We start from the raw sequence: 21,847 nt of genomic DNA, 5'->3' as shown, positions 1-21,847 counted from the left end.
ACAGAAAACATTTTAGATCTTTGAGTTCAGCTCATGAAAAATGGGTGTTGCGTTTTTTGTTCAATGTAGATGTATAATATATGACACTGTGTAGAAATCAAGATGCCATTTTATGTAGTTTAAAGAAAACTTTCATGTAACATTTTTTTTGTCCAGCCTCCTTCAAGTAGTTCGATAATACTTAAAATAAACCTGATTGAATTAAATCAATGAAAACTCATGAACACAGAATGAGTGCATTGAAATTCTTTATGTAATATATATATATATACACAATATGTACAAAAGCCATCACAGACACAAAGTATAGTAACAGTCATTTTTCACATCACAGTAACAGTAATAATGCTTTCTTTTCTGTTTTTTGGCCAAGAGCGTTGTTCCTTCAGAGAAATGCCAAATCATCTGTGTTAAGGCATAGACCAAAAAATTAACTCTTGAGAAAGGAATTGCATGTAGGAATCTCTACACTGAGGTTATGTGACAAAACACATAAAATATATATTTATATATATAGATATATATATATAAATGTGCATGGATGCTTCTCAAGTTTTTGCAGATATTAAGATACAAAGACTGAGGTTCACAGACATTAACAATAGGGCTGGTATCAAGTATATAAACAGGACGCTGGTAATGGTTTGGCAACCTGTATGGTCCCATGTCAGTCGGAAGGTTCAGTCAAATTTAACGTGTACACTCACAGATAGTGCTCAAGTTTCATGTAAAAAAAACAACAAAAAGATCCCTTTGCATTTAACGGTGTAAACTGGGCCCTATTGTCTCTTCCATTGAAAGCCTTTCTTCCTTTTCCCCTCATATTTGAAGGCTCTGTAACAAGAGACAGCAGTGGAGGAGGAGGAAAAACATACAAACGGAAAGTACTGCAAACTATTGCATTCAGCAATTCAAAATAAACTCTAGTTCACACATATAAAATAATATGAAAAGTGATAGCATGGAAGAAAATGCAGAAACTGGTCTGTCTTTTTGATGGAGTGAGCTCCCCTCCCTCACAGAGGGAAACAGGTCAAGACTGTCTCGGGACAAAGAAAGAATAACACTGCAACTCTGAGTCCCTCAACACAGTAAGGCTAACAGCTGAGCGAACGTTGGCCACAGCCTTCTGAATAAGTCATAAAAGTGTTTCAGTGCAACACAGCTGTCAGACCGTACACAAGATGAAATCACAGGTCTCTACACCCCGAGGCCTTCCTGACTTTGTCAAACAAGCCTCGTGTAATCTTTATGCTGTAAACTGCTGGTATGTAGCTGCCGCTCCTTTTATCATTTATGCTCAGGTCCTACGCAAAGCCAGCGAACTGATGTGGTCTCATGCCGACAGGAGGCTCAGGGGCGAGTTGTCCAGGATGTACTCGCCCACGCCGACGAAGTACATGACCTGGGCGATGCCGAACAGAGGGGCGATGACCAGAGCCCGGCAGCCTGCGCCTTTAAGGAAGGCCGAGGGACCCTCCTTCCTCATGATTTTACTGCAGAGACAAGGAGTTGTTGGTTTAGTCACACACAAGCACAAAGACAAAAAAGGAAGGTAGTTGTGCAATAATGACTGAGTCTACCGTCTCACCTTACACAATCCACAACACCGTTGTAAGTCTCCTCACTGGAGCCTTTGTTTAGTGACTGCAGTCTCGTCTTCACCACTGGAACAGAGAGAACAAAGTTTAGATAACATCCCAGAGCTGCTGCAGACCCAACACATTACTGATTACTGTTCTCAAACCCTCACCATCACAGGGGTTGACGGCCACTGCAGCGGTAGATCCTGCGACGCACCCTGAGACGAAAGCCCAGTAGAAGGGGGACGACTCCTGGGGGCTGGGCTTTCCCAGCCGGTTCAGGTTGGCAAACAATGGGAAGTAGACAATAGAGAAGGGGACGTCCCTGAAAGAGATCAAACAAAAAAAAGTGTTGCCTCAGACTGAAACTCTCATATGGACGGAAGTGGTTGAACAAGTTCACAGCGGCTGCTTCCTCTCAAAGAGTTTGTACCTCATCAGCGTGGCCCCCAGGCCTTTGTAGAGCCCCTGGATTCCCTGGGTCTGAAGCAGCTCCTTTGCGATCTGTGTGGCCGACACGGCTCGCGGCGCCGACACCACAGTGCCAGAGTTGTACGAGCGGCTGAGCATGGTGTTGGTGGCCACCAGCTTAGTGGGAGACATCATGACTGGTTTCTGCTGCTGGGCCGCTGTGGAGAAAAAGACAAAAGACATTCATGAATAAACTCAGTGATACTGCGGTTCCTGTTGGCAGCGAGTTAAATATCAAACTTGTAATCCTCTTACCAAGTCTGCCTGCATCCTGTAACTGGATCTTGAGCATTTCCATGGGGGTGGTGACTATGACCTGGGACATGCCTGCACCGCAACCTGCCAGCATCTCTTTGAACACTGTCAGCCCCTTTCTGTTCAAAGATTAAGAGACATGTTCAGTAACACAACTGACACAACACTTTCTGTCCATTACATCATTTATTAAGATCCTTTTACTCACCCGTCTGAGGCCAGATGATGGCGAAATAAGTCATTAGCAGCCAGCTTGATTGCCTTCTCAGGGGTGACCAGTGTCAGATTAACAGCAGCACCTGAAGAGAAAGAGAGTCGCAGTCAGCACTGAAGTCACAATCAGGTTTTTCTTTAGCTCAAGTGCAAACACATTCCTTACCACTATCATTACAACAGAGTATTATAAGGCCAATGTATAGCTAATCTACACACAGACAAGACAAAAGATCAATTTTAAGTAGCTTCAGTAGTAATGATGAAGGGAGATTACTTCAAGACAAAATACAGAGAGAGAAAAGGAACAAGCACAACACAAAATGAAAAAGGAGATGACGGGGGGGCGGTGAACATGAGAGGAAGATGCAATGCAAACAAAGTTTATGAAGTACAGCAAGTCAGTTTACAATGACAGCCCACACTGTGTGGAAGATTTACAACTACAGAAAGGCTACAAGTCGGTAAACTGCAGAGATGTTAGTGAAAAGACAGACAGAACCTCAGACTATGTACTGTGTGCAGACGTTGGGCTAACTTAAAAATGGATCTGTGAGACTGTGTAAAAAAACATCACATTTGTTCACCACAGATACATTTGTAGGATCAACCACAGTCTTAAAGAGCAAGATACATAGTCTAGAAGATGAGGATCCACAACAAAACAGATAAAAAGAGGAAGAGACTCGACAGGACAGTGAAGAGACAGCCAGGTAGTTATTGAAAAGTCAAATTACAGAACAAGTAGATGGCAAAACAAAAACTTGTGCCTATAGTTTTAAATAGAGCAATATTGTAAGAACCATTTAATGATTTGCCTCCAGCGTGGCTGCGCCTTATCGGCTAGCCTTCAATATCCCAGGGGGACCCAAGTCTGTAATATGAAAAACACAGATGCAAACAAACAGCATTCCTCACACAAGCAGAGACCCAGACTAAAGGCCTCCATTTTCCTCATAATAAAACTATGTCCACATTTTTCCTTTTCTATCAGTGAACTTATAAAGACAGGATATGAGTTTCTCTTGGTTTGGTGTTAAAGAAAGAAAGAAAAACAAAACACCACAACTTAAAACTACAAATACACTTTGCATGAGAACAGCTTTGGCTACTTCTCCTTGACAGTTTCTTCCAATTCACTTCCATATTTTCAAGTAAATACACTGAACATACACCATATAAGATGAAGACCACCCAGTAGTAATCAAATCAATGTTCAGCCTCATCACAGACAGAGCTTACCCTTGCCTACAATTAATACATGTTCTAGACTGCTGTTTTTTAATATTCAGACATGTATAAATCTTACCTCTGTACATGCCAAAGTAGCCTTCTGATCGAACTGTCTTGACAAGGCAATCCATCCTACAGAGGAGGAAAGCAGAGAAATATTATTGGTGGGAGCAACATTGGAAATTTTCACCCTCCAAAAGCAGTCTGTATAGGTGGCCTCATTCATTGGATAGGAATGACAAGGATGAACAGTCACCACGGTCCATCAAGTCAGGAATTTCCCTAATTATACACAGTCATCCCAATGCCCTCCATGTGTAATTGTGGGATTAGCAGTAATAATACGGGATTATACACAGGCGTAGTAGGTGTAATGCCAAGAGATTTGGCAGGCGCTGTTGCCCAGTATGTCATGTAAAACAACAGTAAACAGTAGTAAGTGACAACTATAAATATACTCACATGCTCTTGTAGACCTGCTGACCTTGTCTCTGGTTCTGTAACCTGGTCTTTGCCAAGTCGATGGGAAAGACACAAGTAACCCCAACGATGCCAGCAATACCTCCGTTAATGAGCTTGGCTGGGAGGCTGGAAGGAAATGTCAGAGGAGAATGCCACAGCGTTAGTATAAAAATAAGCTGCAATGTTGTGAAAAGTAAAACAAAAAACATGGACTACAATTTAGACTTTAGTTAAAAATGAACCTCCATCAATTTTTATTATTGACTAACAATATTTAATTTGAAAATAAAAATTCTTGTTATGTCAAACTTGTTTGTGACTTTAAGGGATTTGACTTTTCATTATTTATTGATATGTCATTGGCTACGAGAGCTTTAAAGACAGAAACATAGAAAATTGGCAGCATTAGTTAAAAATACAAAAACTTGCAAGTTGCCATTGTATCTTTATAATGTTAGAGTGCTTCATGAATTTAATTAAGCACTTAAATTAATCTTAATACTGTAATTTGGTCTACAAGATGTAGGGTTACTTAGTCTGATTTCTTGTTTAGTCCAACCAACAGTCAAAAACCCAACTTTACTTACATGGAGAAAGAGTGGGTGTGTGGCACTTACCTGATTTGTTGCTGAGACATGATGACTTTGAAATAAGTGAAGATAAGTTCAGAAGATGTAGAATTAAAGTGATGTAGATCCAAGTGTTCTTCAGTCAGTTTAATAAATAGAGTCCTAGACAGAGAAAACAACAGGGGTCCGTTACTTCATGTGAATGGGCAAGTCTCTGAGTTCTCAGGAATAAATGCACTCAGACTCCACCCACTGCGAGGCTTATGTAGCTTCCTCACAGTCACGGGACCATGATGAAGCGGCGCCGCTACTTGCAATATGAGTAGTACAACCCGGGGGCGTGTCCTACTTCACATACCGGAATGCCATATATGGCCATTACCGCCTTTCATACATTTGTGATACTGATCTAAAGGATTTCTAAGGAAGTCGCCGGTGCCATGTTGAAAGTGAAATGAATAAAAGACTTAGTAAAAACAAATTCCCTGCATTTATACAATTCACAATAACAAAACGATGTTTTTTTCCCACGTTGAGAGCTGCCTTTTGAATTCATGCATGACGGTTGGCAGGCCGCTTTAGCTTGATGCCCATTCAAGGCATTACCGCCTCAAAAAAAACATAAAACTAGCTACCGCGAACAACTTGGCGACGTTTAAACAAGTGCTAAACTGTCTCAACATAAGTTTAAACTTTTAACTTACCAAAAGATTGTCTTAAAGGTAGTCTTTCACGATTGTTTCCGTTTGCTCTCGCAACGCCGGTAGTGTCTGCAGACTGTGAGTAGAGATAGGAAATTTCCACTGAGTTTTACCCGAGGGGGCGGGCCCAGCACCACTACAGAGACGGCGCCGGCGAATTACAACCAATGACCGGTTAGTAAATTTACATACCTTGATCTGATTGGTTGTCTTTTGAGCTTCCCCTTTTGTCATTGGAGAGAAGGACAAATCAATCAAACGGTTCCACCAATCACACGGCTACAATGACGAAGTATGTAAAATGAAAGAAACCATTGTTCAGCGAGCATTTCTTTCAAATGTGGTTAAGAGTTTAATTATGTAGGTGCCTGTGTATGAGATGACACATTCAAGTTAGGTTTTTACTCGGAGGGACTTGTCAAAAATAAGTGAGGCGGTCGAGACACAGTTCCCTCAAAATATCTTACGGTTAATATCATCTTGGCCCTGATCTAAGATCACCATGGCATTAAGTCCACCCTGCTGAGCTCATTGACTGCACTAGTGGAGTGACATCATACTATTGTTTGGTCTTCTAGTCTTTTCCATCCCATTCAGGTGCTTAAAAGTTAATCATAGGCGTGGATAGTATATACTTGAATAAGCTACTTTGCACTTCTACAAAACAATTCAGAGAGAAATACGTTGCTTTTTTTATTACTCCATTTTATTTGTCTGATGTTACAAAATATAGTGATTTAGATAACACTAGCCTATGCTATGCCATACAGTTAAAATAGGCTGTAGGCAATAGATGCTCATAGGTTAATGCATAAACAATAATTTGAAACAAACGTTAGCCTATACCTTACCCAGGTCTCTCTTGCAAAAGAGATCTTGGATCTCAATGGGACAAACTTGGTTAAATAAAGGTTATAATAATTAAGGTCTGTTTTATTGCATTATGAATACTTTCACTTTTGATGCTTAATAATTCCTCACCAACTAAAAATTGAATTCAGGCCAGTAATACAGTATTTTAAACTGTGCTATTGCCACTTTAATTTAAGAAAGTTATCCTCTTTCTCCTACTGCTATCCTGGTTATTACATTTACACCCTCGGCTGCACAGGGAAGTTTCACCTCTCTCTCATTGTACATTGTAAGGTGTCTTTGAGCAAGTCATCTCGCTCTGAACTGTGTGAACCTCCTGGGCATGTACTCACTAGTTTGATTATGCAGTGTGTGAATACAATTAGACTTGGGTGGAGACTTCATGCTCTGTGCATTCATCTTAAATAAATGTAAAAAAGAAAAAAACAAAATGCATGCTGGATCACTTGTCTTGTTTGAAGCCAAGAACCAAAGGTAGCCTATCAAATTACTCAAAAGAGAGTATTCTGCTATACTCTGCTGAATGGGATTTAACTGCAGGTGCTTCCTGTACCAGGTGCCTGTGGAAAAATACAAGGTGGATGCCAAAGGCATGATGGATCGTGTTACCATTACAACTGGTTTAGCTAAGATATTTATGCTGTGGGCAGATTACAGAGAATTATGAACCTGTCTTTCCCCTATGCTACATAACTGATGTTGAAAAGTTATGTAATATATAGGACATCTGCATGTCAAATATGTAGGCTATATGTGACATGCTGGAATCTCATAGTTACATAACTTCTGTGTTCCCGCGCCCAGCATCTTTCTTTTATTTAAATGCATATAAGATTAGGCTACCAAACATCTAGTGATTTACTGTAGAACAGAAGCCAAGCTAATCAAGAATCATTTCCATTCATCATAAACCCACCTAACAGCAAAAAGGCTGTGGTGTAAATGGGTAATATTCAGCATTCATTAAAAATTAGGTTCTTTTTTTTTTTTAAAGCAATACTTACCTTTCTGGAACTTTTGCACATTTCTTTGTCTAAGTTAAAATGCTATTAATAATCTGATGATACATTAAAATGTAAGAGAAACCCAACAGGGTTAAAAACTCATCATTTTTTCATTCTCATATAATTCTGAGAAAAGTCTGACCAATAATATTATTCGGTCCGATTAATAAGATTTGACGAGCGACCGAACCTACTTAATATGTAATCACTTTGTGCACCCCTCTCCTCCTCTCCCCCCTCCCGACCAGGAAGAACGCTTATTGACAGAGCAGTAGCAGGACATGAGCAGAGGAGACTAGAGTCACAACACACAAGAAAGAAGGTTTTTGGAAATAAATAGTTTTTTAAAAGACCAATAACTGCAGCCGCAGCTGGTCGTGGAGTTTCATGTCTGATATTGTAACGTTGATAGTGAGCAGCCCCGAGTGATACGTAAGGAAGTCACACGTGTCTATAAAGCATCCAGTGCTAACGGCTAGCGGGCTAGGCTACTGTTAGCTCTGTGAGTTCTCAGCGGTCCGGACCGGTTGAACTCCGGACCGGCGCGGCTCGACTCGGCTCGGTCTGGATTTATTATAGCCCTGAACCAGCGCATCAGGTGGCGCTGGTCCGGCCGCCAGCCCGGCTCGTTGAGAACAAGGGGGCAGTTGTCGGTCTGAAAAGTGAAGCTCACTTCCGCGTTCAAAAAACTGCAATCCCCTCGGCTGTCGCTGGGGGCTGGCTCCAGAAGGGAGCAACTCCAATTGAGCCCCATGTTAAAATAGCCGATTTTACAGCTTTAAAAAACATATTTACAGCCTGGTACATTTCATTTTTTTGGTCTCAACCGATAGTTTCTACCCCCGCACACACTCTGAGGGGGGTGAATTTTTTAAAAACTCTACCGTTTTACTGTTATTAGGTTTAAAGTTCTGGCCAATTAGGGCGCAGAACCGTTGAGTGACAGGTCCGGGGACCGCTGCTACGAGGCCAGTGGGCGGGCTCTCGGCCGGCCAACGGCCGCACCGCTCCAAATATGGCAAGTAGAATCCAACATGGCGCGGTTCAAACCCCCGTAGTAGCGGCACAAAACAGACTCCCCCAAACCAATGGGTGACGTCACGGACGCTACGTCCATTCTTTTTACAGTCTATGGTTGAGAACTGTAATCTGTAACAATCACTTCCCCTGCGTCTCCAGTAGCAGTAGGCTAACAACAGTTTATTATAAAACTCATCATCATCACTGAGTCCGTTTATACGGTTTAAAACTCCGGTGTTGTGTTTGTTTGTGTTGTTCCCGTTTCACTCGCGTTCCTGTTCTGTTTACCGTTGCCATGCCAACGCATGCAGCAGGGAGGGAGGGGGCTCGTGGAGGTGCGGCAGGAGGTAGAGGTGGGTGGGATTTGTTAGGGAGGTGGAGCTGTTGATTTTCAAATGTTTGTGCTGTGCTGAGTGAAATGCCAGATCGGTGTATTGCTTTAATCAATAAAGCAACACTGAAATTGGACCTTCTTTATAAGTTACATTGAATGTTACATTTGACTTTAGTATGTTGACAGTATGGTGCATAACTGAGTAATTAGGGTGGCAAAAATAAATAAATACTGAAAGCATCAGGATCATAATGTCAGTTTGTTACAAGAGCACCAGTGTTCAGGAAATTATTGGAAAACAAGATGAAGAATCTCTAGTCATGCTAACTGCTGTGCTAAGATATACTTAGCCAGCTCTCCTCTCTGAGCTAAATGTTAATACATCTTAGTTTAACATGGTGACCTTCTCTCATTTGCTAATTTGTGGTGGTTGTTTGAAATGTCAAATTAAAATATTGACCTGATGATGGTGCTAGAGGAAAGGTGAAGTTATTAATCCAGGTTATTAGGGTTCAAACTTAATAACATGAATATTTAAATCAAATGTCATGGCAGTCCATTAAAACCACCATGTCGTTCTCATGGAGGTGATAGAAGGAGGGCCAGGCAGAAACCCAAGCCAGTAGGAATTTTCACCATGTAAACATTTAGATGTGTCACTTGACAAGTGAAAACTTTAACCAGCTGGGTGCGCCACAGGAAAGGCAGGGTCATTACCAAAATCGTCAGATGAGCAACGTGGACATCTGTACTAAATTCCATAGCACTCCACCCAACAGGTGCCCACACAGGTAAATACTTCAACCCAAAAATGTCAACCTGCTGAAAAGTCATGGGCTCACCACAGTTAGTTGAGAATCTAGACCAAAGTGGTGGATGGACCAACGAACTGACGGGGCGCCAGTGGCATATCCCTGCCACACACACCACTAGCATAGCTCAAACAAATTCTCACATTTTTTCTAGCTGAATAAACACAACACAAACAAAACTGTATGGTTTGTCTGAATGAAAGAGTGATCGGTATGTGCCCCACATAGCTGGTTCTCTTGGTGTGCTGATGGAAGCAAATTCCATTTCATCCACTGCTTTATCCATTAGGGTATTAGGGTTTTCAAAACACCACTACACATGGAATTTTCGGCTGGGCAATTCAGACCATTGTGCCATATCAGGCTGATGATTTTAGAGTCATATCAGGTCAACTATTAATATAATGCATACAGCTAAACTAGCCCTCTATTATGTGGATTCATGGGTAAAATCATACTAGATTTGCATCATTATTTTTCATACCTTTGAACAGTTATAACTATAAAAAACTCCATACTGTTTTGGCTTCTTAGTGCTTTCCATTTGAGGTTTTCCAGGCGCATCTAACTGGCAGGAGACCCCCAGGGTAAACCCAGACTATGGTGGAGAGACTATATATATAGCTGGTCTGGTTTGGGAATGTTCTGGACTCCCATGGGGGGGGGGGTCCTGGAAAACGTTTCATAAAAGAGTGGTGTCTGGACTACCTCATTTAACCTGCTGCCATCACAACCAGTGTCCATAAAAGCAGCAGAAAATGGCTGAACTACTGAAATACTAGTATATGGTGTTTTAAATATGCTAAATATGCCACTCCTTTGCAGAGAGGAAAAAATATGCAGTCTAAAAACTGCACTGAAAGTATGAACCACATTCTCAAAAAACATTTTTAACCTTTTGACAGATATTGGTCACGGGGAAATAAACAGTATGTTTTTTGTTTTGTTTTTCACTCAGAGGGCATCAGCAATGGACTACAAATCTCTGCATGGGTATAACACTCTGCCATTTTGTCAGCTGTTTCCAAGGTTAAACAAAGTGTCAGGTTGTCAGGTTGTACAAGGTTCCTCAAGGCCATGGCTGAGAAAGTAAACAACCAGTGTCAGCATTATATGAACTGGTTTCCCATCCGAGACAGAGCCCTCAGCCCTCAAAACACCCCTTGCCCACAAGTTTTGATTCTAGTGTCATAATTTAATGAACTGAGCATCAGTGGCATATGGGTAACACTGCAGATGGTGATCACCCCTATTGACTGATGAAAGTGAGACTTTCTCTTTCTGTTGGAGGGAAATTCCCCTTCATCACAAACATATTTAAATCTGATATGCTGTCTTTTCTACAGCTTTCCATTTCACTTTGTATTTGAGCTATTGAACATGTGACACTGACACAGCTGCCGAGTCAACACATAAGACAAATAAGACTCAGTTACATTCAGCAACTGTCTAAGCTAAACCTAACAATATAGTTATTTTCCATCAACACAGTCACTCTGACATAAACTGTCACAAAAAGAGCTCAGTCACACACACAAGTGACAGAATATACTGTAATACGGGGGGATGAAAGAGTGATGTCACAGAGATCCACATGATGGACCTGTCATACATCCTCCCACAGTGAACTGCTGAGCTATTAATAAGCTCCAGCTGTCCTTCCAAATTCCCTTTGTGAATGCAAAACTACACACAAACTCTACAGCTAACAAAGTCCCAGTGTGAGGTTTGATGGGAGGTGATTCACAATTCTGTTTGGTGACTGTTGCTCCAAATCCTTGAGGTTTGACACTGTCACTGGTAATCCATTAAATAATAAGCAGTGTGTCAACAATCATGTGCTGCCACTATGAGTGGGGAGGTAAATATAGTATCCCGAGGTGACATTGCAGAGCGTCATGGCTTTGTATTTGTTATGTAGTAAACACAGAACTGTGGTCAAACACAGGATGTGATTAAGTCAAGCACAGCTTAGTCAAAGAGTTATTTAGAGACTTCAGCTTTAATTGAAACGGATTCAGAATATCCGTTTTCGAGTAAACACAAGTCTGGGAGTTACACACACACACACACACACGAGTGTACAAGAGGACAATGATGCTGTCAGAAATATGCACCAGGATAAACCCTCATTGTAAACTGAGAAGCAGAGCTGCAGCACAGACATGCTGGGCAACAAAGGCACAATAAAAGTGGCTGGGACATTAGGTAATAGTATGAGCAGTGCAGACATGACTGTATCCATCACAAGCTAAAGGATGACATGTTTTATTAAAAAAAACATTTGTGGATCAGGCAGTGTAGCTCTGTAATCTTAAGAAATAATAAAGATAACCAAAACAATCAGAAAGGGATCATGTAGCTGCTCTGACCAGGATATGGGTAGAGACGTCTGACTGGTTTGGTACACCTCGCTCTGTCCCCGCCGGCTCTGTGTGCACACTCGTCACTGTCTGTCCTGCAGGCACCACAGTGGCAGCTGAGAGCCACAGGGTAGGTGAACGCAGGGTCGGAGTCGATGGGACAGCCGGGCAGGATGGCTGTGCGGTACTCCACCTTGTCATAGGTACAGCCTCTTTGGATTAGATAGCGTGAGCCGAACAGGTCCCTCACGTTGCTGTCCTGCTCGTCACACACAAACACAGGGACAACAGCACATTAATGATGATGCTTTCATACGTTTCCCTAGAGTTCATCGCTGAGCACTTGATTTCAGACGCAGCTGGTGAAAGATGATTGTTTAATTTTTTCCCCTTCCTTAGCTAATGTCAAACAAAACCAAATCCTTTAAATGAATATGTTTCATGTTGTACTACTGTGAAGGCACAAAAGTTAATGGATGAGTGGGATGATACTTTGTGTATAGTTGTAAGTTATTCGTAGCCATTTACCAGATTTTAAATTCAATATTCTAAAAAAATATGAACCCCCTAAAATTAGTTGTTGTAGTATTTTTAATTTGGGATTCCTTTTTTCTTTTTAACTATCATTATCTTTTCTGTCATGATTTTCCGTCCCTTTCCTAAATTTCATATGAGCTTTATGAAGACAACATATTGGTCTATTTAACCTACTTTTCATTTAGACACACTTGTTCTGGTTGGCAACTGCCTATGGCGTAAACTTTTACAGATTTTCTCTTGCTGTACAACTGTCTTTCCTTCCACCTAGAAAGGTAAGAGGCAGCACCTACTGTCTGTACTTTCAACACTAGGATTTTTTGTACAAACCCTTGAGTAGCAAAATCCCATGCAGATAGTGGTGTTGATGGCCACACAGAAGTCACACTCAGGTTTCTCTGCATACAGGGTGAAGTCTGTTGGTAAACACATAGGAACGGCTGGACTGAACATCAGAAAAAGGAGCCAGCAGTTCAACACGGCAGTCTCCATGCTGAGTAACACTATTTTTTACCAATCAGTAGGACCTGCACAGGAAACAAAGATAAAGAAAAAAATTGACAACCAGATAACAGACGATCAAATGGTTGGTATCTTAAATTGAACATTCCCTGTGCTGCTCTAAGAATCACCTGCTGGAGAGATGTGGTCACCTGCCGGGCTGATGATGCTCTGAAACTGTCCATCCCTGCCGAACAGTATTTATACAAACATAATGTAATCAACCTTTAAACAATTAGTGTTTTCCTCTTATCTGTGACAAATAGGAAGAACTAAACCTTTTGTCCATTATGTGAATGACATGAATTAATAATTCTTTCATAGTCCTAGTTCATGCATACACCAAAAAGAATGACGCAATGGATACTGCAGGAGCAGCTGTGAACATCTGTCAAACTCTGTATCTGCTTCTCACCAAAGTAATTAAATCAGTGCCCACTGGATATCACAGTCTGCCCAAATGCTTAATTTCAGCTTGAAAGCACCATTCAAATGTAATCATGACTTTCCCTTCCAGAACAAGCCTTATATGTCTGTCATCTGAATAAAAACTTAGTGAAGCTCCTTTTAAGTTCAAAATATTTCAGTGCAGTCCTGAATACAGAATGTGCATGTGCAGCTGATGATGTTGTTGGCGGTTGGAAACTGACACTAGGAACAGTCAGCAATGTGCAAAGTCAAAAACAAAGTGTGACAGTTCAAACCTGTGTTGAACAGAAGTAGAAAACATTCAGAGAGTTAATCTAATTATTTCTCATCGTAAGTAAGGAATGAAAACACAGTAAACATCAGCAGTACTCACATCCATATCAAATGTCAGTCCTCAACAATTCAGACTCCAGGCACTTTCTTATCTATAAGTTGGTTTAATGATTGTTGGGATAGGCATTTTTTGACTTGAGTCACAGTAGTCAAATAGTTAGTGATGTTTAATTCATTCTTTATTACATCTGACCTTTGTAATTTATGGGATCCAAGTAGATGACACTGTATGGCACGCTGTTAGGTTGTTTACCGTCTCTGTCATCTTGCCACAGAAGACAGGGGGCACTTTTCTGAACCTAGGTGCTCATCTAAAAGGTATCTTTTACTGCACACCTGTTATTGCCTGGCCTGTGTTGCCATTCTCTAGTTTATCAGTGACCAGGGATAATGGTCCCAAAACGGTTACATTACAATGAAAACATAAACAGTTCAGGGTCCATCTTAGCTGCTCTTCATCTCTCCCCTGTTGATCTTTACAAACATTAACGGTGAGCGCCACTTCACATTAACTTTCAAACACTTAACAGGAACTGATTCTCATCAAGTGAAACTTGAATGAAATCAGCCGTTAAATCAGTGTTTGCTGACTAATATTACAAGTAATCACACTTCTTATCAGTTGTACTGACGAAGAGCTGAGGCAGAAGCTTGACACCCACTTTTCTTTGACATTTATTTTCTGCATCTGTCACATTTTTCCCTGGTGTGTTAATCGGAGTTAAAGATGTGCTAGGTAAGCACTGATAATTACATAAAACAGGATGAGGTAGCAGGAGCAGTGATGCAACTTTAAAGATTTAACCAGCTCTGACCAAACTGATAACCTCTGAGTAACCTGGAGCCATATAAGAACCCCTCCTGGATGCATCACTTGGTCACTTTGTTTCAAAAGACAACAAAGTGTTTCTTATTTGCCATTTGAAGTTGACTCCAAAGACGTAACAGGATACTCACCTTGTACTATCTCTTAAATTATGGCTGACTACAGGACCATGTGTCCTTGATGGATTATTAACTAAAGTGAAGAAATTTTTATGGTCTGCCGAACATATCAGAGTGGACCAGACCATAAGTAGTGTCTCACTATCAACAGGAGAGACTCTATAAACACCTCGGTAAAGAATAGGAACGAGAACAGATAACGACAGATGACAAAAACTTGGACTTGATATTTCTACTCTTTCTTGAGGGTTTGACAAGAAACTCTTGAATTCAGATGATTTAAATATCATTATGTCTGACAGTTGATCAATTCGGACATGCAGCAAGCATTTTTTTTTGCTGTCTCCTGAATGCATTTTTGCTTTTGCTACTGGTATATGTGGTGGACCTGAGGAAATTTTCTGGATAATTTAGAAGGAAGCACGTTAAACATTACCAAGATTACGGAGGAGTGAAATTCGGTTAAATCAAACCATTCTTTACTGCAACTCAAAGAAGGGTGTAAAAGAAAGCTCCTTCTGTTGAGCTAACCATGGTTGGTACAGGTGGACCAGTGGCCACTTTCTCTGTGTGGGACTATGTGGTGTTTGCCGGGACTATTCTGTTGTCAGCCGGTGTCGGCCTCTTCCAGGCCATTCGAGGCCGTAAGGAGACCAGCAGCGCTGAGTTCTTGTTGGGTGGAAGGCAAATGACAGCTGTGCCGGTGGCCATGTCGCTCACTGCCAGCTTCATGTCTGGGATCACGGTCATTGGCACACCTGCCGAGGCCTACCGGTTCGGAGCTGCCTTCTGGCTCTTCGGCTTCGCCTATGCCATCATGTCTGTTGTCACTGCTGAGATCTTTGTCCCTCTTTTCTACCGACTGGGGATCACCAGCGCCTACGAGGTGAGACACAAACACTTCTGACTTATTTCACTTGGTACAAATGCTGGCAGACAGGTGCAGCAGGAGAAAGCTGAAAATCTAAAGATCAATAGAGCAAACATTCTTTGTAGGTGAGCTCTTAAAGGTTAATGTGGTTACAGATTCATCCACTATATTGGACAACGTGTCTTGTTTAAATCAATCAATGGCTCATGAGCTGTACTGTATCTAACTGCAATATAAGTATGTCCTAAAGTAAACAGAGTAGAAGTTTGTTTGTAACTAAATATAAAAGAAGAAAAAACATTTAATATATGTAAAGATTGATGTGTACACAAAGCCAGTATGTGTGAAGAATCCAACCCATCAGTTTACAAATGTTTGACAGTCTAAGTTTGTCTTTACTTTGTAGTACCTGGAGTTGCGTTTCAGCCGGCCCATTCGGCTCATTGGGACATCAATGTACATTATACAAACGGTAACTACAACAGCTTTTATTAAACAATATAATAAATATTCAGAAACGTTTTGTAATTATAAATACTACAAAAAACAATGGAGCAAATGGCTGTGTAAATCTAGAGTGAATAACACCTGCCTTTTTGTTTTTGACTTTATGTAAAACTGATTCTTGATGCAACTCCAAGAGTCCATGATTATGAATCACATGTTTATCTCGCTTCTTTCTAATCAACTAATGGTGGCATCCTCCCTCAGGTCCTGTACACCGGTCTGGTCATCTATGCTCCAGCGCTTGCACTAAATCAAAGTAAGTCAAAGCTCACAAAAGCACACAGAGCAGGAGTAGATAAGTATTTTGTAAAGGTTGTAGCATTAGTGAACTGTAACCTGGTGATACAATATCCTGTCTAATCTTCTTACAGTTATCTGTGTTGTCCAGACAACAGCTTACCTACACCACGCTGTTGTTGTTTTTTGCTTTTATGCACAAGCCAAATCGGTGTCCCACTTGTGTTGTTGTTATAAATAACAGGAAAGATGGATACATGTATAATTATGTATTATGTATGAATCATGACAGAGTTTTAACTTCCTTGCTACAGTCACTGGACTTGATCTGTGGGGAGTGCTGGTGGCCACGGGAGTGGTGTGCATCTTCTACTGCACTTTGGTTCGTACTGTGCCTTTCAGAAAATATCATAATGATTTGTGTACCAAACAGTATACAAGGGGTTTATTATTTATACTAAAACAAACTGAAATCCTCAGGTTGCCAATATGCTTCAATTTTACACTTTAGTACATTTATCCACCTATTTTAATTAGTGTTAAATAAAACTGAATTTCTTTTCTGCATGTCCATGTGTAGTTGTAAATATTTTAACACCACTGTAAACCTCAACTAGCACTTTAGACTTAAATACATGAAAATATAAAACTAACCCTAACCTGGATTTTGTTGCAGGGTGGTCTGAAAGCAGTGATCTGGACAGATGTGCTTCAGATGGTGGTCATGCTGGCAGGGTTTGCGGCAGTTATAATAAGAGGAGCTGTGCTGCAGGGAGGCCTGACTAACATTTGGGAGGATGCTCGGCAAGGAGGCCGACTGGTGGCGTTTGAGTAAGTCCAGAGTACATGTTTGTTGTTGTTGAGCTCATTACAATACCAGATGGGTGGAGTTTAGGGTCTTCAAATTTTGCAAGGAAACAAACAAGTTCGACCTTGGTGTATTTGTCGTATTGCAGGAAGGAAATTTCACTGAAAACTGTTCTGTTTCATGTTGTTGGTCTTTTCTTTTCTTTCTTTTTCTTTTTCTTGTTTTTTTTTTTTTTTTTTTTTACAGTTTTGATCCAGACCCTCTGAAGCGACACACTTTCTGGACCATTGTAATCGGTGGCAGTGTGATGTGGACTTCCATCTACTCCATCAACCAGTCCCAGGTGCAGCGCTACATTTCCTGCAAAAGCTTGACACATGCCAAGATGTGAGTGTTGTGGAGAAATCTGAGTTACACTGTACTTAGTGACTGTGAGGTAATATTCATGTCCTGACAGGTCCTCTTTTACCTCTCAGGTCTCTGTATGTGAACATGGTTGGCTTGTGGGTAACTGTGAGCATGGCTGTGTTCTCTGGTCTCACCATGTACTCCATTTACAAAAACTGTGACCCACTCACAAACCGTGATATAAGCACATCTGACCAGGTAACCACAGCTGCTATCTGTCTCTGTACATGTTGTTTCTTAACAAAGTATGTCAGTAAAAGGTACAAAGGTTTATATGTGTAAACCAGCTGCTGCCCTACCTGGTGATGGATATTCTGGCGGTCTACCCAGGAGTCCCTGGCTTGTTTGTAGCTGCTGCTTACAGCGGGACCCTAAGGTGAGTCCTGTAAAACAGGAATAATGTATTACTTCCATTCACAGTTGGGGATGCTGTGTTGATAAGGACATACCGTAGTAGATAAGGGCCAGCCTTAAGGAAGTAATAAACTGGCAAAGCATGATTTATGTTGCACATCCACATGTCCACATCATTGTTCTACTAAAGGCATTTTATTTACACATTATGCCAACTGTGACTAACATTCACAAATAAACACATATCTGCCTTAGTGTTCTCCTCAGTGACTGAGAGGTGTTTGCTTGCCTGCTTTTCAGCACGGTGTCTTCCAGCATTAACGCCTTGGTTGCTGTCACTGTGGAGGACTTCATTTTCCCAGTATTCAAAAACCTCACACCGAAGCAAGTGACCTGGATGAACATGGGCCTAAGTAAGTTTTGTAAAAAAACAAGCAAAAAAAAAACATGCATCAGAGCTCAAGCTTGAAAATGAAGGAGGAGTGAGTTTTTGTAATTTACAGGAAAAATGGTCCAGAAAAATACATTTAAAACAAAAGACATTACTTGAGATGGGAGTGAAAATCCCCAAATACTGCAAGGTTACAGCAGTGTCTTTTAATGAACAACGTAGTAATCATTGTACAGGAGTCGCTAAATGCCAGCAGCCATCAAGACAACCATTATCTTATCTTGTTATTTTTAGTAGATAACTGCACATGATAGCAGACTTACTGAGAAACGTGCACAGGCAGGAACATGTAGAGCTTATTTCGGGAAGGTTGACATCAAGGGCAGGCCTTTAGTATCTCATTTTCTGTAAGAACACTGCTGCAGGAAAATATGGTTCAACCTTTTCCTCTGTTATTACAGACATGGCTTAGTACAAGTATGGGTCTGCATGCTATCTGTACACATTGTCGTAGTGCTCCTATTCCAGGGTTTCTGTGGAGTTCACCAAGTTTAACAGATACATTCCTCGTTTTATTCCTATTATAAAAGTTAATAGTGGTTTAATTTTTCCACAGTGATATGTTGTGATAGATCAATAAAGTTTTGATAAGATATACCGGTACACTAAATCTATCAAGTAAAAATCATCCAATCCAATCCATTCCAATCATGTGTTTCATGATTATACTTAACTATAAGTCAGAAACTAGTTGGGTTGATATGATGTGTCATCAGTATTTGACATTTTTTGGCACCTCCCAACACAGGATTAAACAGCTCTCTTTGCACACATTCCACTGTCACAATTTCACATTTAGTTTATAAGCATTTAACTGTTGTCTAATAACAACCTAAGATATAATTGAAAAAAAAAAATCTAATACTGGTAATTTAATACTTTTGTAAGCTATTCTATACCTTTTTTTATGTGAGTTTTGTCTTTTAAAAATATAAAACACTATTCTCCAGTTACACTTATGACAAATCTTTGTTGAGAATATTAGTCTGTCTGATGGAGATTTGACGTTTTTGTAAAACTTGTAGAGAAAATGAGCTAACCTGCCTTCAACCTTTAATTGTGTATCTCCCAGGTGTATTCTTTGGTGGCCTGTGTATTGGGATGGCTGGAGTTGCTTCTCTGATGGGAAGTGTTCTGCAGGTAAACGTCTCCTCACACTATGACAAAGACACACTGCTGCAGCCACTTGCTGCTCTACAGCACCACCATGAGCTGAATGTTTAGAACTACAAGCCTCCTGACAATTTTCTACTTTCAGGCAGCTCTGTCTATATTTGGCATGATCAGCGGGCCGCTCCTAGGTCTTTATCTGTTAGGTATGCTTTTCCGCACAACAAATTCAATAGTGAGTATTCTCTACCACTGGAACATTTACTCAGACAATTTTTCCTTTGACAGCACAAAAGAAATGTAATACATGCATGAAATATTTGACTACAGTCATGTTTACTTTGTAGGGTGGACTGATGGGGATGATCATTGGTCTAGTGTTGACTCTGTGGGTGGGGATTGGAGCCCAGCTTTACCCACCGACAGATGAGAAGACGATTCCTCTCCCTCTTAGTACTATAGGCTGCGATCGCGCAAACTACACAACGCTGGCTCCCTGGACCAGTCCAGTGACTCTGACCTCCCAGCCTGAGTGAGTCACGCCCATCTGATGGTATCTTAGCAATATGGCCACAGTAAATTTTCATTCTTTAAAAAAACAAATGAGGCCTAAAAATAGGCCTAAAATGAAAAGGTAGAACCCTCACTGCTTTCATCAGTGTATGCGATCATAGAGACAATGCTCCTCTATGTATGCAACAAGAACAGGTGCTACTGTGTTGTGTCCATAAATTTGATTAGGCAAATATGCTGCACTCAGTGGACAGTTCAGAGGTAAACCTTTGTCTAGACTTCCAGTGCACTCTGAAATCCATGTCATAGACAGTGACGGAACGAAAATACAAATACTTCAAGAAAAGGTCCAAACACAGAGGCTAGATGCAAGTACAAAAGTTTATTCCTGAGTTCAACTAATAGTTTATCAGTTGATGAGTAAATTGACAGAAAGCTCATCAGCAACTGTTGGTCAGGCAAGTTAAAAAACAAAAAACAAACAAAACAAAATTTGTGGATGTGCAGGTTTTCTCTGGCTTTATATATCATAATAAACTAAATTTCTTCTTCACAAGATGGAAGATAGTCTACAAATATAATAGAGGAAGATTGTCGCTAGCGTTGCACAGGAGATTACTAATGGAGACGGTCTACAGTAAACAGTCAAACACAAAGTTTAGACGTTATCACAAGAGGTGATCTAATGTAGCACATCAAGGTCTGATTACTAAAATGATTTCCTTTGTGTATCAGTATCCGACCACCACTGGCAGACTCCTGGTACTCTTTGTCCTACGTCTACTTCTCGCTGCTGGGCATGGTGACAACTATGGTTTCTGGTCTGCTGATTAGCATGATGACAGGTGAAACACTAAAATGTCTAAAGGTTGAATGTAATGACCTGCTATAAATCAGTTTTGTGGTTGTGAATTTGTTTTTTTTTGTTTTTTTAATTTTTCAGGTGGATGCAAACAGGCGAAGCTGAGGTCTGACGTGTTTGTGAGGAAGACTGACCTGATCTGCTTCAGCTCAAAGGTAAGGTGTCTTGTCATCTTGTCAGGTAACTGGCAACAAAGTAATGATATACCAGTATTTCTTATTATCAATGAATGTGCTACTTTGTGTTCTTACCCCACTATAGGAATCAGATGTCACAGAAAAGACTGCGCCAGAGTTTCACAGTGAAGCCGACAATAACACATACGACACAGAGTTTGAAGTCATTAGCAAAGATGTTAAAGCCACCAAACTGTAATGCTGTTCCTGAAGGACGCATTTTCATTTCTATTTCATTTTGGACATAACTTAAATGACAAGCCACAATTATTTGGCTGCATGCTATATTGGTGTGGTGCATTTAATTTGCATTAAGAAAAAAAGCCTCAAAGTGTTATGTGCATATTTATCCTAAAATAAATTATGGCATTTAAATGTTTGATTTTGTGAACTAGTGATAAGCGTCCATAAACTTGTCATTTTAATGTAAAAACATCCCTATTTCTCATTTTGCTCATCCAGCAGCAAAACAAACAAACAATAAAATGGCAGGAAAATGTTTCTTCTGTATTCTGTAACATCAGACACTTCAGCTGCTGCAATCTTTATCGGAACAATGGCACTTTAAGTAGCACAAGGTCGCCACATCGTTTGGAACACACAGATCGTTCTGCTCCCATTTCCTGTTCAGCAGTGATGTGGCAGAATCGTTTTACTTTTATTGCCCTTTGTTCGGTTGTCCTCCCTGATAGTGGCTGCTAGCTCTATGTTCTACCTGAACACTGTTCTTCATCATTTCATCCTGACATTGACAAGTACATTGGAATATTGTTGTCCATTTGTTTATGACTATTTTTACTGCCTTGTTATTTCTTTTTAAGAAAGCTGTTCACCTTTATGAATTACCTGTAAAAAAAAAAGTCACAAAATAAATATTTTGTAAAAAATATTGACTGAAAACAAACTTCAGAG

The 21,847-nt window shown here is 40.5% G+C and overlaps 3 protein-coding genes across 3 annotated transcripts; 1 reads left to right on the top strand and 2 right to left on the bottom strand.

Annotated features, from left to right (window-relative positions):
* Nucleotides 1-231: 231 nt before the first annotated feature.
* Nucleotides 232-5,567, bottom strand: slc25a55a (solute carrier family 25 member 55a). The gene is made up of 10 exons (XM_085776985.1): nt 5,491-5,567; nt 4,835-4,948; nt 4,218-4,343; nt 3,832-3,887; nt 2,518-2,608; nt 2,310-2,428; nt 2,017-2,212; nt 1,754-1,908; nt 1,592-1,667; nt 232-1,496 (listed from the first exon to the last, which is right to left on the bottom strand). The coding sequence occupies exons 2-10, from the start codon at nt 4,852-4,854 to the stop codon at nt 1,337-1,339; spliced, it is 999 nt and encodes a 332-aa protein (XP_085633111.1). The 5' UTR covers nt 4,855-4,948; nt 5,491-5,567; the 3' UTR covers nt 232-1,336.
* A 5,952-nt stretch (nt 5,568-11,519) lies between these two features.
* tshba (thyroid stimulating hormone subunit beta a) lies at nt 11,520-12,980 on the bottom strand. Its single transcript, XM_085776983.1, has 2 exons — nt 12,761-12,980; nt 11,520-12,152 (listed from the first exon to the last, which is right to left on the bottom strand). Exons 1-2 carry the CDS (start codon nt 12,920-12,922, stop codon nt 11,874-11,876), a joined length of 441 nt encoding a protein of 146 aa, XP_085633109.1. The 5' UTR covers nt 12,923-12,980; the 3' UTR covers nt 11,520-11,873.
* Nucleotides 12,981-14,766: 1,786 nt separating this feature from the next.
* slc5a8l (solute carrier family 5 member 8, like) lies at nt 14,767-21,837 on the top strand. The gene is made up of 15 exons (XM_085776980.1): nt 14,767-15,524; nt 15,916-15,981; nt 16,221-16,272; nt 16,568-16,635; nt 16,930-17,084; nt 17,308-17,448; nt 17,538-17,667; nt 17,757-17,845; nt 18,124-18,236; nt 19,347-19,414; nt 19,533-19,619; nt 19,732-19,916; nt 20,633-20,742; nt 20,841-20,914; nt 21,021-21,837. The coding sequence occupies exons 1-15, from the start codon at nt 15,171-15,173 to the stop codon at nt 21,132-21,134; spliced, it is 1,806 nt and encodes a 601-aa protein (XP_085633106.1). The 5' UTR covers nt 14,767-15,170; the 3' UTR covers nt 21,135-21,837.
* Nucleotides 21,838-21,847: the final 10 nt, after the last annotated feature.

This window comes from Trachurus japonicus, chromosome 5, assembly GCF_045865225.1.
Source record: "Trachurus japonicus isolate A0001 chromosome 5, Traja_1.0".
NCBI lineage: Eukaryota > Metazoa > Chordata > Actinopteri > Carangiformes > Carangidae > Trachurus > Trachurus japonicus.
Note: the sequence above shows the minus strand (reverse complement) of the source record. Positions and strands in the feature narration are given on the sequence as shown.